Here is a 19,012-nt window from a genome sequence, read left to right on the forward strand (position 1 = left end):
CGGTGCAGGGGGAAGGAAATGGCGGTGCAGGGGGAAGGAAATGGCGGTGCAGGGGGAAGGAAATGGCGGTGCAGGGGGAAGGAAATGGCGGTGCAGGGGGAAGGAAATGGCGGTGCAGTGTGAAGGAAATGGCGGTGCAGTGTGAAGGAAATGGCGGTGCAGTGGGAAGGAAATGGCGGTGCAGTGTGAAGGAAATGGCGGTGCAGTGGGAAGGAAATGGCGGTGCAGGGGGAAGGAAATGGCGGTGCAGTGGGAAGGAAATGGCGGTGCAGTGTGAAGGAAATGGCGGTGCAGGGGGAAGGAAATGGCGGTGCAGGGGGAAGGAAATGGCGGTGCAGTGGGAAGGAAATGGCGGTGCAGGGGGGAAGGAAATGGCGGTGCAGGGGGAAGGAAATGGCGGTGCAGGGGGAAGGAAATGGCGGTGCATGGGAAGGAAAATGGCGGTGCAGGGGGAAGGAAATGGCGGTGCAGTGGGAAGGAAAATGGCGGTGCAGGGGGAAGGAAATGGCGGTGCAGTGGGAAGGAAATGGCGGTGCAGGGGGAAGGAAATGGCGGTGCAGTGTGAAGGAAATGGCGGTGCAGTGTGAAGGAAATGGCGGTGCAGTGGGAAGGAAATGGCGGTGCAGTGGGAAGGAAATGGCGGTGCAGGGGGAAGGAAATGGCGGTGCAGGGGGAAGGAAATGGCGGTGCAGTGTGAAGGAAATGGCGGTGCAGTGGAAGGAAATGGCGGTGCAGTGTGAAGGAAATGGCGGTGCAGTGGGAAGGAAATGGCGGTGCAGGGGGAAGGAAATGGCGGTGCAGTGTGAAGGAAATGGCGGTGCAGGGGGAAGGAAATGGCGGTGCAGGGGGAAGGAAATGGCGGTGCAGTGTGAAGGAAATGGCGGTGCAGTGGGAAGGAAATGGCGGTGCAGTGTGAAGGAAATGGCGGTGCAGGGTGAAGGAAATGGCGGTGCAGGGGGAAGGAAATGGCGGTGCAGGGGGAAGGAAATGGCGGTGCAGGGGGAAGGAAATGGCGGTGCAGGGGGAAGGAAATGGCGGTGCAGGGGGAAGGAAATGGCGGTGCAGTGGGAAGGAAATGGCGGTGCAGTGGGAAGGAAATGGCGGTGCAGGGGGAAGGAAATGGCGGTGCAGTGGGAAGGAAATGGCGGTGCAGGGGGAAGGAAATGGCGGTGCAGGGGGAAGGAAATGGCGGTGCAGTGTGAAGGAAATGGCGGTGCAGGGGGAAGGAAATGGCGGTGCAGGGGGAAGGAAATGGCGGTGCAGGGGGAAGGAAATGGCGGTGCAGTGTGAAGGAAATGGCGGTGCAGGGGGAAGGAAATGGCGGTGCAGGGGGAAGGAAATGGCGGTGCAGTGTGAAGGAAATGGCGGTGCAGTGTGAAGGAAATGGCGGTGCAGGGGAAGGAAATGGCGGTGCAGTGTGAAGGAAATGGCGGTGCAGTGTGAAGGAAATGGCGGTGCAGGGGTTGAAGGAAATGGCGGTGCAGGGGGAAGGAAATGGCGGTGCAGTGTGAAGGAAATGGCGGTGCAGTGTGAAGGAAATGGCGGTGCAGGGGGAAGGAAATGGCGGTGCAGTGTGAAGGAAATGGCGGTGCAGTGTGAAGGAAATGGCGGTGCAGGGGGAAGGAAATGGCGGTGCAGGGGGAAGGAAATGGCGGTGCAGTGTGAAGGAAATGGCGGTGCAGGGGGAAGGAAATGGCGGTGCAGGGGGAAGGAAATGGCGGTGCAGTGTGAAGGAAATGGCGGTGCAGTGGTGAAGGAAATGGCGGTGCAGGGGGAAGGAAATGGCGGTGCAGGGGGAAGGAAATGGCGGTGCAGTGTGAAGGAAATGGCGGTGCAGTGGGGAAGGAAATGGCGGTGCAGGGGGAAGGAAATGGCGGTGCAGGGGGGAAGGAAATGGCGGTGCAGGGGGAAGGAAATGGCGTGCAGGGGGAAGGAAATGGCGGTGCAGTGTGAAGGAAATGGCGGTGCAGTGTGAAGGAAATGGCGGTGCAGGGGGAAGGAAATGGCGGTGCAGTGTGAAGGAAATGGCGGTGCAGGGGGAAGGAAATGGCGGTGCAGGGGGAAGGAAATGGCGGTGCAGGGGAAGGGAAATGGCGGTGCAGTGTGAAGGAAATGGCGGTGCAGTGTGAAGGAAATGGCGGTGCAGTGTGAAGGAAATGGCGGTGCAGGGGGAAGGAAATGGCGGTGCAGGGGGAAGGAAATGGCGGTGCAGGGGGAAGGAAATGGCGGTGCAGTGTGAAGGAAATGGCGGTGCAGTGTGAAGGAAATGGCGGTGCAGGGGGAAGGAAATGGCGGTGCAGGGGGAAGGAAATGGCGGTGCAGTGGTGAAGGAAATGGCGGTGCAGTGTGAAGGAAATGGCGGTGCAGGGGGAAGGAAATGGCGGTGCAGGGGGAAGGAAATGGCGGTGCAGGGGGAAGGAAATGGCGGTGCAGTGTGAAGGAAATGGCGGTGCAGGGGGGAAGGAAATGGCGGTGCAGTGTGAAGGAAATGGCGGTGCAGTGTGAAGGAAATGGCGGTGCAGGGGGAAGGAAATGGCGGTGCAGTGTGAAGGAAATGGCGGTGCAGGGGGAAGGAAATGGCGGTGCAGGGGGAAGGAAATGGCGGTGCAGTGTGAAGGAAATGGCGGTGCAGTGTGAAGGAAATGGCGGTGCAGGGGGAAGGAAATGGCGGTGCAGTGTGAAGGAAATGGCGGTGCAGGGTGAAGGAAATGGCGGTGCAGGGGGAAGGAAATGGCGGTGCAGGGTGAAGGAAATGGCGGTGCAGTGTGAAGGAAATGGCGGTGCAGGGGGGAAGGAAATGGCGGTGCAGGGGGAAGGAAATGGCGGTGCAGTGTGAAGGAAATGGCGGTGCAGTGTGAAGGAAATGGCGGTGCAGGGGGAAGGAAATGGCGGTGCAGGGGGAAGGAAATGGCGGTTGCAGAGGGGAAGGAAATGGCGGTGCAGTGTGAAGGAAATGGCGGTGCAGGGGGAAGGAAATGGCGGTGCAGGGGGAAGGAAATGGCGGTGCAGTGTGAAGGAAATGGCGGTGCAGTGTGAAGGAAATGGCGGTGCAGGGGGAAGGAAATGACGGTGCAGGGGGAAGGAAATGGCGGTGCAGTGTGAAGGAAATGGCGGTGCAGTGTGAAGGAAATGGCGGTGCAGGGGGAAGGAAATGGCGGTGCAGGGGGAAGGAAATGGCGGTGCAGGGGGAAGGAAATGGCGGTGCAGTGTGAAGGAAATGGCGGTGCAGTGTGAAGGAAATGGCGGTGCAGGGGGAAGGAAATGGCGGTGCAGGGGGAAGGAAATGGCGGTGCAGTGTGAAGGAAATGGCGGTGCAGGGGGAAGGAAATGGCGGTGCAGGGTGAAGGAAATGGCGGTGCAGTGTGAAGGAAATGGCGGTGCAGTGTGAAGGAAATGGCGGTGCAGTGTGAAGGAAATGGCGGTGCAGTGTGAAGGAAATGGCGGTGCAGGGGGAAGGAAATGGCGGTGCAGGGGGAAGGAAATGGCGGTGCAGGGGGAAGGAAATGGCGGTGCAGTGTGAAGGAAATGGCGGTGCAGTGTGAAGGAAATGGCGGTGCAGGGGGAAGGAAATGGCGGTGCAGGGGGAAGGAAATGGCGGTGCAGGGGGAAGGAAATGGCGGTGCAGTGTGAAGGAAATGGCGGTGCAGGGGGGAAGGAAATGGCGGTGCAGGGGGAAGGAAATGGCGGTGCAGTGTGAAGGAAATGGCGGTGCAGGGGGAAGGAAATGGCGGTGCAGGGGGAAGGAAATGGCGGTGCAGTTGGAAGGAAATGGCGGTGCAGGTGGGAAGGAAATGGCGGTGCAGGGGGAAGGAAATGGCGGTGCAGGGGGAAGGAAATGGCGGTGCATGGGGAAGGAAATGGCGGTGCAGGGGGAAGGAAATGGCGGTGCAGTGGGAAGGAAATGGCGGTGCAGTGGGAAGGAAATGGCGGTGCAGTGGGAAGGAAATGGCGGTGCAGGGGGAAGGAAATGGCGGTGCAGGGGAAGGAAATGGCGGTGCAGTGTGAAGGAAATGGCGGGTGCAGTGTGAAGGAAATGGCGGTGCAGTGTGAAGGAAATGGCGGTGCAGTGGGAAGGAAATGGCGGTGCAGGGGAAGGAAATGGCGGTGCAGTGTGAAGGAAATGGCGGTGCAGGGGGAAGGAAATGGCGGTGCAGGGGGAAGGAAATGGCGGTGCAGTGTGAAGGAAATGGCGGTGCAGTGGGAAGGAAATGGCGGTGCAGTGTGAAGGAAATGGCGGTGCAGGGTGAAGGAAATGGCGGTGCAGGGGGAAGGAAATGGCGGTGCAGGGGGAAGGAAATGGCGGTGCAGTTGTGAAGGAAATGGCGGTGCAGGGGGAAGGAAATGGCGGTGCAGGGGGAAGGAAATGGCGGTGCAGGGGGAAGGAAATGGCGGTGCAGGGGGAAGGAAATGGCGGTGCAGTGTGAAGGAAATGGCGGTGCAGTGTGAAGGAAATGGCGGTGCAGGGGGAAGGAAATGGCGGTGCAGGGGGAAGGAAATGGCGGTGCAGGGGGAAGGAAATGGCGGTGCAGTGTGAAGGAAATGGCGGTGCAGGGGGAAGGAAATGGCGGTGCAGGGGGAAGGAAATGGCGGTGCAGTGTGAAGGAAATGGCGGTGCAGTGTGAAGGAAATGGCGGTGCAGGGGGAAGGAAATGGCGGTGCAGTGTGAAGGAAATGGCGTGCAGTGTGAAGGAAATGGCGGTGCAGGGGGAAGCGAAATGGCGGTGCAGGGGGAAGGAAATGGCGGTGCAGTGTGAAGGAAATGGCGGTGCAGTGTGAAGGAAATGGCGGTGCAGGGGGGAAGGAAATGGCGGTGCAGGGGGAAGGAAATGGCGGTGCAGTGTGAAGGAAATGGCGGTGCAGGGGGAAGGAAATGGCGGTGCAGGGGGAAGGAAATGGCGGTGCAGTGTGAAGGAAATGGCGGTGCAGTGGGGAAGGAAATGGCGGTGCAGGGGGAAGGAAATGGCGGTGCAGTGTGAAGGAAATGGCGGTGCAGTGTGAAGGAAATGGCGGTGCAGTGTGAAGGAAATGGCGGTGCAGGGGGAAGGAAATGGCGGTGCAGGGGGAAGGAAATGGCGGTGCAGTGTGAAGGAAATGGCGGTGCAGTGTGAAGGAAATGGCGGTGCAGGGGAAGGAAATGGCGGTGCAGGGGGAAGGAAATGGCGGTGCAGGGGAAGGAAATGGCGGTGCATGGTGTGAAGGAAATGGCGGTGCAGTGTGAAGGAAATGGCGGTGCAGTGGGAAGGAAATGGCGGTGCAGGGGGAAGGAAATGGCGGTGCAGTGTGAAGGAAATGGCGGTGCAGTGTGAAGGAAATGGCGGTGCAGGGGGGAAGGAAATGGCGGTGCAGTGTGAAGGAAATGGCGGTGCAGGAAATGGCGGTGCAGTGTGAAGGAAATGGCGGTGCAGGGGGAAGGAAATGGCGGTGCAGGGGGAAGGAAATGGCGGTGCAGGGGGAAGGAAATGGCGGTGCAGGTGTGAAGGAAATGGCGGTGCAGTGTGAAGGAAATGGCGGTGCAGGGAAGGAAATGGCGGTGCAGGGAGAAATGGCGGTGCAGGGGAAGGAAATGGCGGTGCAGGGGGAAGGAAATGGCGGTGCAGTGTGAAGGAAATGGCGGTGCAGTGTGAAGGAAATGGCGGTGCAGTGTGAAGGAAATGGCGGTGCAGGGGGAAGGAAATGGCGGTGCAGGTGAAGGAAATGGCGGTGCAGTGTGAAGGAAATGGCGGTGCAGTGGGAAGGAAATGGCGGTGCAGGGGAAGGAAATGGCGGTGCAGGGGAAGGAAATGGCGGTGCAGGGGAAGGAAATGGCGGTGCAGTGTGAAGGAAATGGCGGTGCAGTGTGAAGGAAATGGCGGTGCAGGGGAAGGAAATGGCGGTGCAGTGTGAAGGAAATGGCGGTGCAGGGGGAAGGAAATGGCGGTGCAGGGGGAAGGAAATGGCGGTGCAGTGTGAAGGAAATGGCGGTGCAGTGTGAAGGAAATGGCGGTGCAGGGGGAAGGAAATGGCGGTGCAGGGGAAGGAAATGGCGGTGCAGGGGAAGGAAATGGCGGTGCAGTGTGAAGGAAATGGCGGTGCAGTGTGAAGGAAATGGCGGTGCAGGGGGAAGGAAATGGCGGTGCAGTGGGGAAGGAAATGGCGGTGCAGGGGGAAGGAAATGGCGGTGCAGTGTGAAGGAAATGGCGGTGCAGTGTGAAGGAAATGGCGGTGCAGGGGGAAGGAAATGGCGGTGCAGGGGGAAGGAAATGGCGGTGCAGTGTGAAGGAAATGGCGGTGCAGGGGGAAGGAAATGGCGGTGCAGGGGGAAGGAAATGGCGGTGCAGTGTGAAGGAAATGGCGTGCAGTGAAGAATGGCGGTGCAGGGGGAAGGAAATGGCGGTGCAGGGGGAAGGAAATGGCGGTGCAGTGTGAAGGAAATGGCGGTGCAGTGTGAAGGAAATGGCGGTGCAGGGGGAAGGAAATGGCGGTGCAGGGGGAAGGAAATGGCGGTGCAGTGTGAAGGAAATGGCGGTGCAGTGTGAAGGAAATGGCGGTGCAGGGGGAAGGAAATGGCGGTGCAGGGGGAAGGAAATGGCGGTGCAGGGGGAAGGAAATGGCGGGTGCAGTGGGAAGGAAATGGCGGTGCAGTGTGAAGGAAATGGCGGTGCAGTGGGAAGGAAATGGCGGTGCAGGGGGAAGGAAATGGCGGTGCAGTGTGAAGGAAATGGCGGTGCAGTGTGAAGGAAATGGCGGTGCAGGGGGAAGGAAATGGCGGTGCAGGGGGAAGGAAATGGCGGTGCAGGGGGAAGGAAATGGCGGTGCAGTGTGAAGGAAATGGCGGTGCAGTGGGAAGGAAATGGCGGTGCAGGGGGAAGGAAATGGCGGTGCAGGGGGAAGGAAATGGCGGTGCAGGGTGAAGGAAATGGCGGTGCAGTGGGAAGGAAATGGCGGTGCAGTGGGAAGGAAATGGCGGTGCAGTGTGAAGGAAATGGCGGTGCAGGTGGGAAGGAAATGGCGGTGCAGGGGGAAGGAAATGGCGGTGCAGTGTGAAGGAAATGGCGGTGCAGGGGAAGGAAATGGCGGTGCAGGGGAAGGAAATGGCGGTGCAGTGTGAAGGAAATGGCGGTGCAGTGTGAAGGAAATGGCGGTGCAGTGTGAAGGAAATGGCGGTGCAGGGGAAGGAAATGGCGGTGCAGGGGGAAGGAAATGGCGGTGCAGGGGAAGGAAATGGCGGTGCAGTGTGAAGGAAATGGCGGTGCAGGGGGAAGGAAATGGCGGTGCAGGGGGAAGGAAATGGCGGTGCAGGGGGGAAGGAAATGGCGGTGCAGGGGGAAGGAAATGGCGGTGCAGTGGGAAGGAAATGGCGGTGCAGGGGAAGGAAATGGCGGTGCAGTGGGAAGGAAATGGCGGTGCAGGGGGAAGGAAATGGCGGTGCAGGGGGAAGGAAATGGCGGTGCAGTGTGAAGGAAATGGCGGTGCAGTGTGAAGGAAATGGCGGTGCAGGGGAAGGAAATGGCGGTGCAGGGGGAAGGAAATGGCGGTGCAGTGTGAAGGAAATGGCGGTGCAGGGGGAAGGAAATGGCGGTGCAGGGGGAAGGAAATGGCGGTGCAGTGTGAAGGAAATGGCGGTGCAGTGTGAAGGAAATGGCGGTGCAGGGGAAGGAAATGGCGGTGCAGGGGGAAGGAAATGGCGGTGCAGTGTGAAGGAAATGGCGGTGCAGGGGGAAGGAAATGGCGGTGCAGGGGGAAGGAAATGGCGGTGCAGTGTGAAGGGAAATGGCGGTGCAGTGTGAAGGAAATGGCGGTGCAGGGGGAAGGAAATGGCGGTGCAGTGTGAAGGAAATGGCGGTGCAGTGTGAAGGAAATGGCGGTGCAGGGTGGAAGGAAATGGCGGTGCAGGGGGAAGGAAATGGCGGTGCAGTGTGAAGGAAATGGCGGTGCAGGGGGAAGGAAATGGCGGTGCAGGGGAAGGAAATGGCGGTGCAGTGTGAAGGAAATGGCGGTGCAGTGTGAAGGAAATGGCGGTGCAGGGGGAAGGAAATGGCGGTGCAGGGGAAGGAAATGGCGGTGCAGGGGGAAGGAAATGGCGGTGCAGGGGGAAGGAAATGGCGGTGCAGGGGGAAGGAAATGGCGGTGCAGGGGGAAGGAAATGGCGGTGCAGGGGGAAGGAAATGGCGGTGCAGTGTGAAGGAAATGGCGGTGCAGTGTGAAGGAAATGGCGGTGCAGGGGGAAGGAAATGGCGGTGCAGGGGGAAGGAAATGGCGGTGCAGTGTGAAGGAAATGGCGGTGCAGTGTGAAGGAAATGGCGGTGCAGGGGAAGGAAATGGCGGTGCAGTGTGAAGGAAATGGCGGTGCAGGGGGAAGGAAATGCGGTGCAGGGGAAGGAAATGGCGGTGCAGGGGGAAGGAAATGGCGGTGCAGGGGGAAGGAAATGGCGGTGCAGTGTGAAGGAAATGGCGGTGCAGTGTGAAGGAAATGGCGGTGCAGTGTGAAGGAAATGGCGGTGCAGGGGGAAGGAAATGGCGGTGCAGGGGGAAGGAAATGGCGGTGCAGGGGGAAGGAAATGGCGGTGCAGTGTGAAGGAATGGCGGTGCAGTGTGAAGGAAATGGCGGTGCAGGGGGAAGGAAATGGCGGTGCAGGGGGAAGGAAATGGCGGTGCAGTGTGAAGGAAATGGCGGTGCAGTGTGAAGGAAATGGCGGGTGCAGGGGGAAGGAAATGGCGGTGCAGGGGGAAGGAAATGGCGGTGCAGGGGGAAGGAAATGGCGGTGCAGTGTGAAGGAAATGGCGGTGCAGGGGGAAGGAAATGGCGGTGCAGTGTGAAGGAAATGGCGGTGCAGTGTGAAGGAAATGGCGGTGCAGGGGGAAGGAAATGGCGGTGCAGTGTGAAGGAAATGGCGGTGCAGGGGGAAGGAAATGGCGGTGCAGGGGGAAGGAAATGGCGGTGCAGTGTGAAGGAAATGGCGGTGCAGTGTGAAGGAAATGGCGGTGCAGTGTGAAGGAAATGGCGGTGCAGGGGAAGGAAATGGCGGTGCAGTGTGAAGGAAATGGCGGTGCAGGGGGAAGGAAATGGCGGTGCAGTGTGAAGGAAATGGCGGTGCAGTGTGGAAGGAAATGGCGGTGCAGGGGAAGGAAATGGCGGTGCAGGGGAAGGAAATGGCGGTGCAGTGTGAAGGAAATGGCGGTGCAGGGGGAAGGAAATGGCGGTGCAGGGGGAAGGAAATGGCGGTGCAGTGTGAAGGAAATGGCGGTGCAGTGTGAAGGAAATGGCGGTGCAGGGGGAAGGAAATGGCGGTGCAGGGGGAAGGAAATGGCGGTGCAGTGTGAAGGAAATGGCGGTGCAGTGTGAAGGAAATGGCGGTGCAGGGGGAAGGAAATGGCGGTGCAGGGGGAAGGAAATGGCGGTGCAGTGTGAAGGAAATGGCGGTGCAGTGTGAAGGAAATGGCGGTGCAGGGGGAAGGAAATGGCGGTGCAGGGGGAAGGAAATGGCGGTGCAGGGGGAAGGAAATGGCGGGCAGTGTGAAGGAAATGGCGGTGCAGTGTGAAGGAAATGGCGGTGCAGTGTGAAGGAAATGGCGGTGCAGTGGGAAGGAAATGGCGGTGCAGTGGGAAGGAAATGGCGGTGCAGTGTGAAGGAAATGGCGGTGCAGTGTGAAGGAAATGGCGGTGCAGGGGGAAGGAAATGGCGGTGCAGGGGGAAGGAAATGGCGGTGCAGTGTGAAGGAAATGGCGGGAGGAATGGCGTGCGGGGAAGGAAATGGCGGTGCAGGGGGAAGGAAATGGCGGTGCAGGGGAAGGAAATGGCGGTGCAGTGTGAAGGAAATGGCGGTGCAGGGGGGAAGGAAATGGCGGTGCAGGGGGAAGGAAATGGCGGTGCAGTGTGAAGGAAATGGCGGTGCAGTGTGAAGGAAATGGCGGTGCAGGGGGAAGGAAATGGCGGTGCAGGGGGAAGGAAATGGCGGTGCAGGGGGAAGGAAATGGCGGTGCAGGGGAAGGAAATGGCGGTGCAGTGGGAAGGAAATGGCGGTGCAGGGGAAGGAAATGGCGGTGCAGGGGGAAGGAAATGGCGGTGCAGTGTGAAGGAAATGGCGGTGCAGGGGGAAGGAAATGGCGGTGCAGGGGGAAGGAAATGGCGGTGCAGGGGGAAGGAAATGGCGGGCAGTGTGAAGGAAATGGCGGTGCAGGGGGAAGGAAATGGCGGTGCAGGGGAAGGAAATGGCGGTGCAGGGGGAAGGAAATGGCGGTGCAGGGGGAAGGAAATGGCGGTGCAGTGTGAAGGAAATGGCGGTGCAGTGTGAAGGAAATGGCGGTGCAGTGTGAAGGAAATGGCGTGCAGTGTGAAGGAAATGGCGGTGCAGTGGGAAGGAAATGGCGGTGCAGTGTGAAGGAAATGGCGGTGCAGGGGAAGGAAATGGCGGTGCAGGGGGAAGGAAATGGCGGTGCAGGGGGAAGGAAATGGCGGTGCAGTGTGAAGGAAGATGGCGGTGCAGGGTGAAGGAAATGGCGGTGCAGGGGGAAGGAAATGGCGGTGCAGGGGGAAGGAAATGGCGGTGCAGTGTGAAGGAAATGGCGGTGCAGGGGGAAGGAAATGGCGGTGCAGTGTGAAGGAAATGGCGGTGCAGTGTGAAGGAAATGGCGGTGCAGGGGGAAGGAAATGGCGGTGCAGTGTGAAGGAAATGGCGGTGCAGTGTGAAGGAAATGGCGGTGCAGTGTGAAGGAAATGGCGGTGCAGTGGGAAGGAAATGGCGGTGCAGTGTGAAGGAAATGGCGGTGCAGTGTGAAGGAAATGGCGGTGCAGGGGGAAGGAAATGGCGGTGCAGGGGGAAGGAAATGGCGGTGCAGGGGGAAGGAAATGGCGGTGCAGTGTGAAGGAAATGGCGGTGCAGTGTGAAGGAAATGGCGGTGCAGGGGGAAGGAAATGGCGGTGCAGGGGGAAGGAAATGGCGGTGCAGGGGGAAGGAAATGGCGGTGCAGTGTGAAGGAAATGGCGGTGCAGGGGGAAGGAAATGGCGGTGCAGGGGGAAGGAAATGGCGGTGCAGGGGGAAGGAAATGGCGGTGCAGGGGGAAGGAAATGGCGGTGCAGTGTGAAGGAAATGGCGGTGCAGTGTGAAGGAAATGGCGGTGCAGTGTGAAGGAAATGGCGGTGCAGTGGGAAGGAAATGGCGGTGCAGTGGGAAGGAAATGGCGGTGCAGTGTGAAGGAAATGGCGGTGCAGTGTGAAGGAAATGGCGGTGCAGGGGGAAGGAAATGGCGGTGCAGGGGGAAGGAAATGGCGGTGCAGGGGGAAGGAAATGGCGGTGCAGTGTGAAGGAAATGGCGGTGCAGGGGGAAGGAAATGGCGGTGCAGGGGGAAGGAAATGGCGGTGCAGGGGGAAGGAAATGGCGGTGCAGGGGGAAGGAAATGGCGGTGCAGTGTGAAGGAAATGGCGGTGCAGGGGGAAGGAAATGGCGGTGCAGGGGGAAGGAAATGGCGGTGCAGTGTGAAGGAAATGGCGGTGCAGGGGGAAGGAAATGGCGGTGCAGGGGGAAGGAAATGGCGGTGCAGGGGGAAGGAAATGGCGGTGCAGGGGGAAGGAAATGGCGGTGCAGGGGGAAGGAAATGGCGGTGCAGTGGGAAGGAAATGGCGGTGCAGGGGGAAGGAAATGGCGGTGCAGGGGGAAGGAAATGGCGGTGCAGTGTGAAGGAAATGGCGGTGCAGGGGGAAGGAAATGGCGGTGCAGGGGGAAGGAAATGGCGGTGCAGGGGGAAGGAAATGGCGGTGCAGTGTGAAGGAAATGGCGGTGCAGGGGGAAGGAAATGGCGGTGCAGGGGGAAGGAAATGGCGGTGCAGGGGGAAGGAAATGGCGGTGCAGGGGGAAGGAAATGGCGGTGCAGTGTGAAGGAAATGGCGGTGCAGTGTGAAGGAAATGGCGGTGCAGTGTGAAGGAAATGGCGGTGCAGTGTGAAGGAAATGGCGGTGCAGTGGGAAGGAAATGGCGGTGCAGTGTGAAGGAAATGGCGGTGCAGGGGGAAGGAAATGGCGGTGCAGGGGGAAGGAAATGGCGGTGCAGGGGGAAGGAAATGGCGGTGCAGTGTGAAGGAAATGGCGGTGCAGGGTGAAGGAAATGGCGGTGCAGGGGGAAGGAAATGGCGGTGCAGGGGGAAGGAAATGGCGGTGCAGTGTGAAGGAAATGGCGGTGCAGGGGGAAGGAAATGGCGGTGCAGTGTGAAGGAAATGGCGGTGCAGTGTGAAGGAAATGGCGGTGCAGGGGGAAGGAAATGGCGGTGCAGTGTGAAGGAAATGGCGGTGCAGGGGGAAGACCAAATATATTTGCAAAAAAGTGATGAAGAGATGATCACCAATAGATAGCCGCTTAATTGCACTAATTGCACTCAGCCTAATTGCTCGTATTCCATAGAACTGGACCGTAGGTGTCCCAAACGTGCATTTGTAATGCAAACACCAAGGAGGTACGTACAAAAAAATAATAACATGTTATTAAACTCATCTATCCAAAAAATATGCACATACACTCTAATAAATGTTAAAACCAAAGTCTCTATTGTCTACACAGTATCTACCAAATCTTGCATATAAAATCAGATAACACCTATATATCACTGATAACACCTATATATCACTGATAACGCCTATATATCACTGATAACACCTATATATCACTGATAACGCCTATATATCACTGATAACACCTATATATCACTGATAACGCCTATATATCACTGATAACGCCTATATATCACTGATAACGCCTATATATCACTGATAACGCCTATATATCACTGATAACGCCTATATATCACTGATAACACCTATATATCACTGATAACACTGATAACACAAATAATCACTGATATCCAATTTCCTCTCCCTCGCTCTGCTATTCCCGCTGACAAAGTGAGAATATGACGTAAGGGGGAGGTCTGACATAACAGCACTGGGATCTAAGCAACCATTTTGAGTGAGCATCCATCTTAGGTGCCTGATATTGTCTATTTGTCTATATGAAAGTTGGAATGAACGTTAGTTTAAAATACATTTTTTTTTTCTGAAGTTCCAATTGATATTGAGCGGTTCAGCTAAGCCAAAGGACCTTGAGAATGAGGGCTAAGTGCCAATGTTATGAAAATACGAGACAGATAGGCACTGTCCGAGGGGGGGGCAATGTGTTCTGTATGTAGAGTAAAAGTCACCGGCTTGTATAAGGAATATTAGCTGAATCATTTCATTTCTAATATGCATCCCATAATAATGCTTTAACTCGATGTGTTCGTGTGCAGTTTGTTTACCTTTTACGCTCACGTAGTGACGACACGCAGCCTTGTAGAGGGGGCGTGGGTTTAGTATTTTGTGTATAAATAAGGCCTGTATGCACCATGTCGTTGGGAGGGTTTTATTTGAAACTCTCCTCTGCGTGTGCACCGCACAAGCAATAAACTTATTTGTCTATTCTGCAAAATATAACCTCAGACTTGTGTTTTTATTCACAACTTTTAACACCGCACACAGCAGGCTGCACGACGCTCCTATCTTAGCCCAGCACCCTGCGACGCTTCCCCTCTCTGCTACCCTGTTCCTTACCATGCCGCGCGCCCCACTCATACACGACCTCCGTCAGCCCGAACTTGTACTGCGCCACGAAATCTTCCACGGACTCGCGCAGACCGCACTCCCCTCTGCACCTCAGCCAGGTTCCGCGCCAACGCACGCACCTTTTCCACGCCCTGCGTGGTGTGATATGACGGTCACAGGCTGTGAGGGTGTGTGTGTGTCTCTCCTCCCTGCCTGGCCCGCAGGCCAATGAGCTGTGTCCGTCCGCCGGCCAATCACAGGGGGCACAAATACACACACAAACATTATTTCAGTCATATATATATATACACACACACACACACACACACACACACACAGACAGACACACTACACCAATGCACGCACCCCTGAGCAAGGGTCATACAACACACACACACCTGGCGGAGCGCGTCAGTGAGCCGGGACAGGATGATATAATCCAAACACACCCTGCTGAGCGCGTTAGTAAGCGGACACAGGGTGATATAACACACACACACCTGGCACAGCGCGTCGGTGAGCCGGGGCAGGGCGATATAACACACAGCTGGCGGAGCGCGTCGGTGAGCCGGGGCAGGGCGATATAACACACACACCTGGCGGAGCGTGTCGGTGAGCTGGGGCAGGACTATATAACACACACACCTGGTGGAACGCGTCGGTGAGCGGGGGCAGGACTATATAACACACACCTGGTGGAACGCGTCGGTGAGCGGGGGCAGGGCGATATAACACACACACCTGGCAGAGCGTGTCGGTGAGCTGGGGCAGGACTATATAACACACACACCTGGTGGAACGCGTCGGTGAGCCGGTGCAAGGCGATATAACACACACACACCTGGCGGAGCGCGTCGGTGAGCGGGGGCAGGATGATATTACACACCCACCTGGTGGAGCGCGTCGGTGAGCGGGGGCAGGGCGATATAACACACCCACCTGGTGGAGCGCGTCGGTGAGCGGGGGCAGGGCGATATAACACACCCACCTGGCGGAGCGTGTCGGTGAGTCGGGGCTCGCACTGCGTCTTGTGTTGGAAGACCACGCAGGACAGGAGGGAGACAATCTCCTCGGGACGGAGGGGGGACAGAGCCCCGTCAAGGACCAGCTCAGTGACCAGCAGTTCATGTCCACTAACCTCGCAGGCCACCCGGCCCTTCAACTGCACCGCCCCACCAGCGTCTATATACTGGAGGGAGCGTAGGACCTGAGGGGGGAGAGAGAGAGGGGGATAGGGGAGACGGAGGGAGGGAAGGGGGTGGGAGAAAGAGATGGAAGGGGAAAAGAGAAGGGGGAGGGAGAAAGAGAGGAAGGGAGGGGGGAAGGGAAGAAGAGGGAAGGGAGAAAGAGACCGGGGGGGAAGACATGGAACGGGAGAGGAAGAGAGGGGGGGCGAGAGAGGAAGAGCGAGAGAGGAAGAGAGGGGGGGGGGGCGAGAGAGGAAGAGAGGGGGGGGGCGAGAGAGGAAGAGAGGGGGGGGCGAGAGAGGAAGAGAGGGGGGGCGAGAGAGGAAGAGAGCGGGAGAGAGGAAGAGAGGGGGGGCGAGAGAGGAAGAGAGGGGGCGAGAGAGGAAGAGAGGGGGGGCGAGAGAGGAAGAGAGGGGGCGAGAGAGGAAGAGAGGGGGGGCGAGAGAGGAAGAGAGGGGGGGCGAGAGAGGAAGAGAGGGGGGGCGAGAGAGGAAGAGAGGGGGGGCGAGAGAGGCAGAGGGGGGGCGAGAGGAAGAGGGGGGGGCGAGAGAGGAAGAGGGGGGGGCGAGAGAGGAAGAGGGGGGGGCGAGAGAGGAAGAGCGAGAGAGGAAGAGGGGGGGCGAGAGAGGAAGAGAGGGGGGGAAAGAGGAAGAAAGGGGGGGCGAGAGAGGAAGAGAGGGGGGAAAGAGGAAGAAAGGGGGGGCGAGAGAGGAAGAGAGGGGTGTGCGAGAGGAAGAGAGGGTGAAAGAGGGGGAGGAGAGGAAGAGGGGGTGAGAGAAATGATTGATATCCCGCTATCTCCTTATGACACAAGTTCCCTCCCCCCCCGCATGCTCATCCCTTTCCCTTTGACTCCCCTGTGCCTCACATTGACTCTCTGCAGGTACTCGGGGAGGAGGCTCAGTGATTGGTCGGACATCAGGTAGCGGAGACGCTCCAGCTCATCCATGACCTTGGATCTGTGCTCCAGGAGGAGATACTGTGCATCGGGGTCAGAGAGGGAGAAGGGTCAGAGGTCATACTGTGCATCGGGTCAGAGAGCGAGAAGGGTCAGAGGTCATACTGTGCATTGGGATCAGAGAGAGGGGTCAGAGGTCATACTGTGCATCGGGGTCAGAGAGAGAGAAGGGTCAGAGGTCATACTGTGCATCGGGGTCAGAGAGAGAAGGGTCAGAGGTCATACTGTGCATCGGGATCAGAGAGAGAGAGAGGGGTCAGAGGTCATACTGTGCATCGGGATCACAGAGAGAGAGGGGTCAGAGGTCATACTGTGCATCGGGATCACAGAGAGAGAGGGGTCAGAGGTCATACTGTGCATCGGGATCACAGAGTGAGAGGGGTCAGAGGTCATACTGTGCATCGGGATCACAGAGAGAGAGGGGTCAGAGGTCATACTGTGCATCGGGATCAGAGAGAGAGAGGGGTCAGAGGTAATACTGTGCATCGGGGTCAGAGAGAGAGAAGGGTCAGAGGTCATACTGTGCATCGGGGTCAGAGAGAGAGAAGGGTCAGAGGTCATACTGTGCATCGGGATCAGAGAGAGAGAGGGGTCAGAGGTCATACTGTGCATCGGGATCACAGAGAGAGGGGTCAGAGGTCATACTGTGCATCGGGATCAGAGAGAGAGAGGGGTCAGAGGTCATACTGTGCATCGGGATCACAGCGAGAGAGGGGTCAGAGGTCATACTGTGCATCGGGATCACAGAGAGAGAGGGGTCAGAGGTCATACTGTGCATCGGGATCAGAGAGAGAGAGGGGTCAGAGGTCATACTGTGCATCGGGATCAGAGAGAGAGAGGGGTCAGAGGTCATACTGTGCATCGGGGTCAGAGAGAGAGAGGGGTCAGAGGTCATACTGTGCATCGGGATCAGAGAGAGAGGGGTCAGAGGTCATACTGTGCATCGGGATCAGAGAGCGAGGGGTCAGAGGTCATACTGTGCATCGGGATCAGAGAGAGAGGGGTCAGAGGTCATACTGTGCATCGGGGTCAGAGGTCATACTGTGCATCGGGGTCAGAGAGAGAGAGGGGTCAGAGGTCATACTGTGCATCGGGATCACAGAGAGAGGGGTCAGAGGTCATACTGTGCATCGGGATCACAGAGAGAGGGGTCAGAGGTCATACTGTGCATCGGGGTCAGAGAGAGAGGGGTCAGAGGTCATACTGTGCATCGGGATCAGAGAGAGAGAGGGGTCAGAGGTCATACTGTGCATCGGGATCAGAGAGAGAGAGGGGTCAGAGGTCATACTGTGCATCGGGATCACAGAGAGAGGGGTCAGAGGTCATACTGTGCATCGGGATCAGAGAGAGAGAGAGGGGTCAGAGGTCATACTGTGCATCGGGATCAGAGAGAGAGGGGTCAGAGGTCATACTGTGCATCGGGATCAGAGAGAGAGAGGGGTCAGAGGTCATACTGTGCATCGGGATCACAGAGAGAGGGGTCAGAGGTCATACTGTGCATCGGGATCAGAGAGAGAGGGGTCAGAGGTCATACTGTGCATCGGGATCAGAGAGAGAGAGGGGTCAGAGGTCATACTGTACATCGGGATCAGAGAGAGAGAGGGGTCAGAGATCATACTGTGCATCGGGATCACAGAGAGAGGGGTAAGAGGTCATACTGTGCATCGGGATCACAGAGAGAGGGGTCAGAGGTCATACTGTGCCTCGGGGTCAGAGGTCATACTGTGCATTGGGGTCAGAGAGAGAGGGGTCAGAGGTCATACTGTGCATCGGGATCAGAGAGAGAGAGAGGGGTCAGAGGTCATACTGTGCATCGGGATCAGAGAGAGAGGGGTCAGAGGTCATACTGTGCATCGGGATCAGAGAGAGAGAGGGGTCAGAGGTCATACTGTGCATCGTGATCAGAGAGAGAGAGAGGGGTCAGAGGTCATACTGTGCATCGGGATCACAGAGAGAGGTCAGAGGTCATACTGTGCATCGGGGTCAGAGAGAGAGAGGGGTCAGAGGTCATACTGTGCATCGGGATCACAGAGAGAGGGGTCAGAGGTCATACTGTGCATCGGGGTCAGAGAGAGAGGGGTCAGAGGTCATACTGTGCATCGGGGTCAGAGAGAGAGGGGTCAGAGGTCATACTGTGCATCGGGATCAGAGAGAGAGGGGTTAGAGGTCATACTGTGCATCGGGATCAGAGAGAGAGAGGGGTCAGAGGTCATACTGTGCATCGGGATCAGAGAGAGAGGGGTCAGAGGTCATACTGTGCATCGGGATCACAGAGAGAGGGGTCAGAGGTCATACTGTGCATCGGGATCAGAGAAAGAGAGGGGTCAGAGGTCATACTGTGCATCGGGATCAGAGAGAGGGGTCAGAGGTCATACTGTGCATCGGGATCAGAGAGAGAGAGGGGTCGGAGGTCATACTGTGCATCGGGATCAGAGAGAGAGAGGGGTCAGAGGTCATACTGTGCATCGGGATCACAGAGAGAGGGGTCAGAGGTCATACTGTGCATCGGGATCAGAGAGAGAGGGGTCAGAGGTCATACTGTGCATCGGGATCAGAGAGAGAGAGGGGTCAGAGGTCATACTGTGCATCGGGATCAGAGAGAGAGGGGTCAGAGGTCATACTGTGCATCGGGATCAGAGAGAGAGAGGGGTCAGAGGTCATACTGTGCATCTGGATCACAGAGAGAGGGGTCAGAGGTCATACTGTGCATCGGGGTCAGAGAGAGAGGGGTCAGAGGTCATACTGTGCATCGGGGTCAGAGAGAGAGGGGTCAGAGGTCATACTGTGCATCGGGATCAGAGAGAGAGAGGGGTCAGAGGTCATACTGTGCATCGGGATCACAGAGAGAGGGGTCAGAGGTCATACTGTGCATCGGGATCACAGAGAGAGGGGTCAGAGGTCATACTGTGCATCGGGATCAGAGAGAGAGGGGTCAGAGGTCATACTGTGCATCGGGATCAGAGAGAGAGGGGTCAGAGGTCATACTGTGCATCGGGGTCAGAGAGAGAGGGGTCAGAGGTCATACTGTGCATCGGGATCAGAGAGAGAGAGGGGTCAGAGGTCATACTGTGCATCGGGATCACAGAGAGAGGGGTCAGAGGTCATACTGTGCATCGGGATCACAGAGAGAGGGGTCAGAGGTCATACTGTGCATCGGGATCAGAGAGAGAGAGAGAGGGGTCAGAGGTCATACTGTGCATCGGGATCAGAGAGAGAGGGATCGGGATCAGAGAGAGAGAGGGGTCAGAGGTAATACTGTGCATCGGGATCACAGAGAGAGGGGTCAGAGGTCATACTGTGCATCGGGATCAGAGAGAGAGG

General features: G+C 57.7%; 1 protein-coding gene across 1 annotated transcript in view; it reads right to left on the minus strand.

Moving 5' to 3' along the window:
• Positions 1 to 13,405: 13,405 nt before the first annotated feature.
• The window catches only part of SKIC2 (SKI2 subunit of superkiller complex), a 54,190-nt gene continuing 48,583 nt past the window's right edge, over positions 13,406 to 19,012 (minus strand). The window contains 5 exon segments of the mRNA XM_075581668.1: positions 13,406 to 13,567; positions 13,569 to 13,646; positions 13,648 to 13,698; positions 14,535 to 14,753; positions 15,602 to 15,712. Of these exon segments, the coding sequence (XP_075437783.1) occupies positions 13,421 to 13,567; positions 13,569 to 13,646; positions 13,648 to 13,698; positions 14,535 to 14,753; positions 15,602 to 15,712 (606 nt within the window). The 3' untranslated portion in view covers positions 13,406 to 13,420.

This window comes from Ascaphus truei, unplaced genomic scaffold (genome assembly GCF_040206685.1).
Source record: "Ascaphus truei isolate aAscTru1 unplaced genomic scaffold, aAscTru1.hap1 HAP1_SCAFFOLD_1473, whole genome shotgun sequence".
In the NCBI taxonomy this organism is placed as follows: domain Eukaryota; kingdom Metazoa; phylum Chordata; class Amphibia; order Anura; family Ascaphidae; genus Ascaphus; species Ascaphus truei.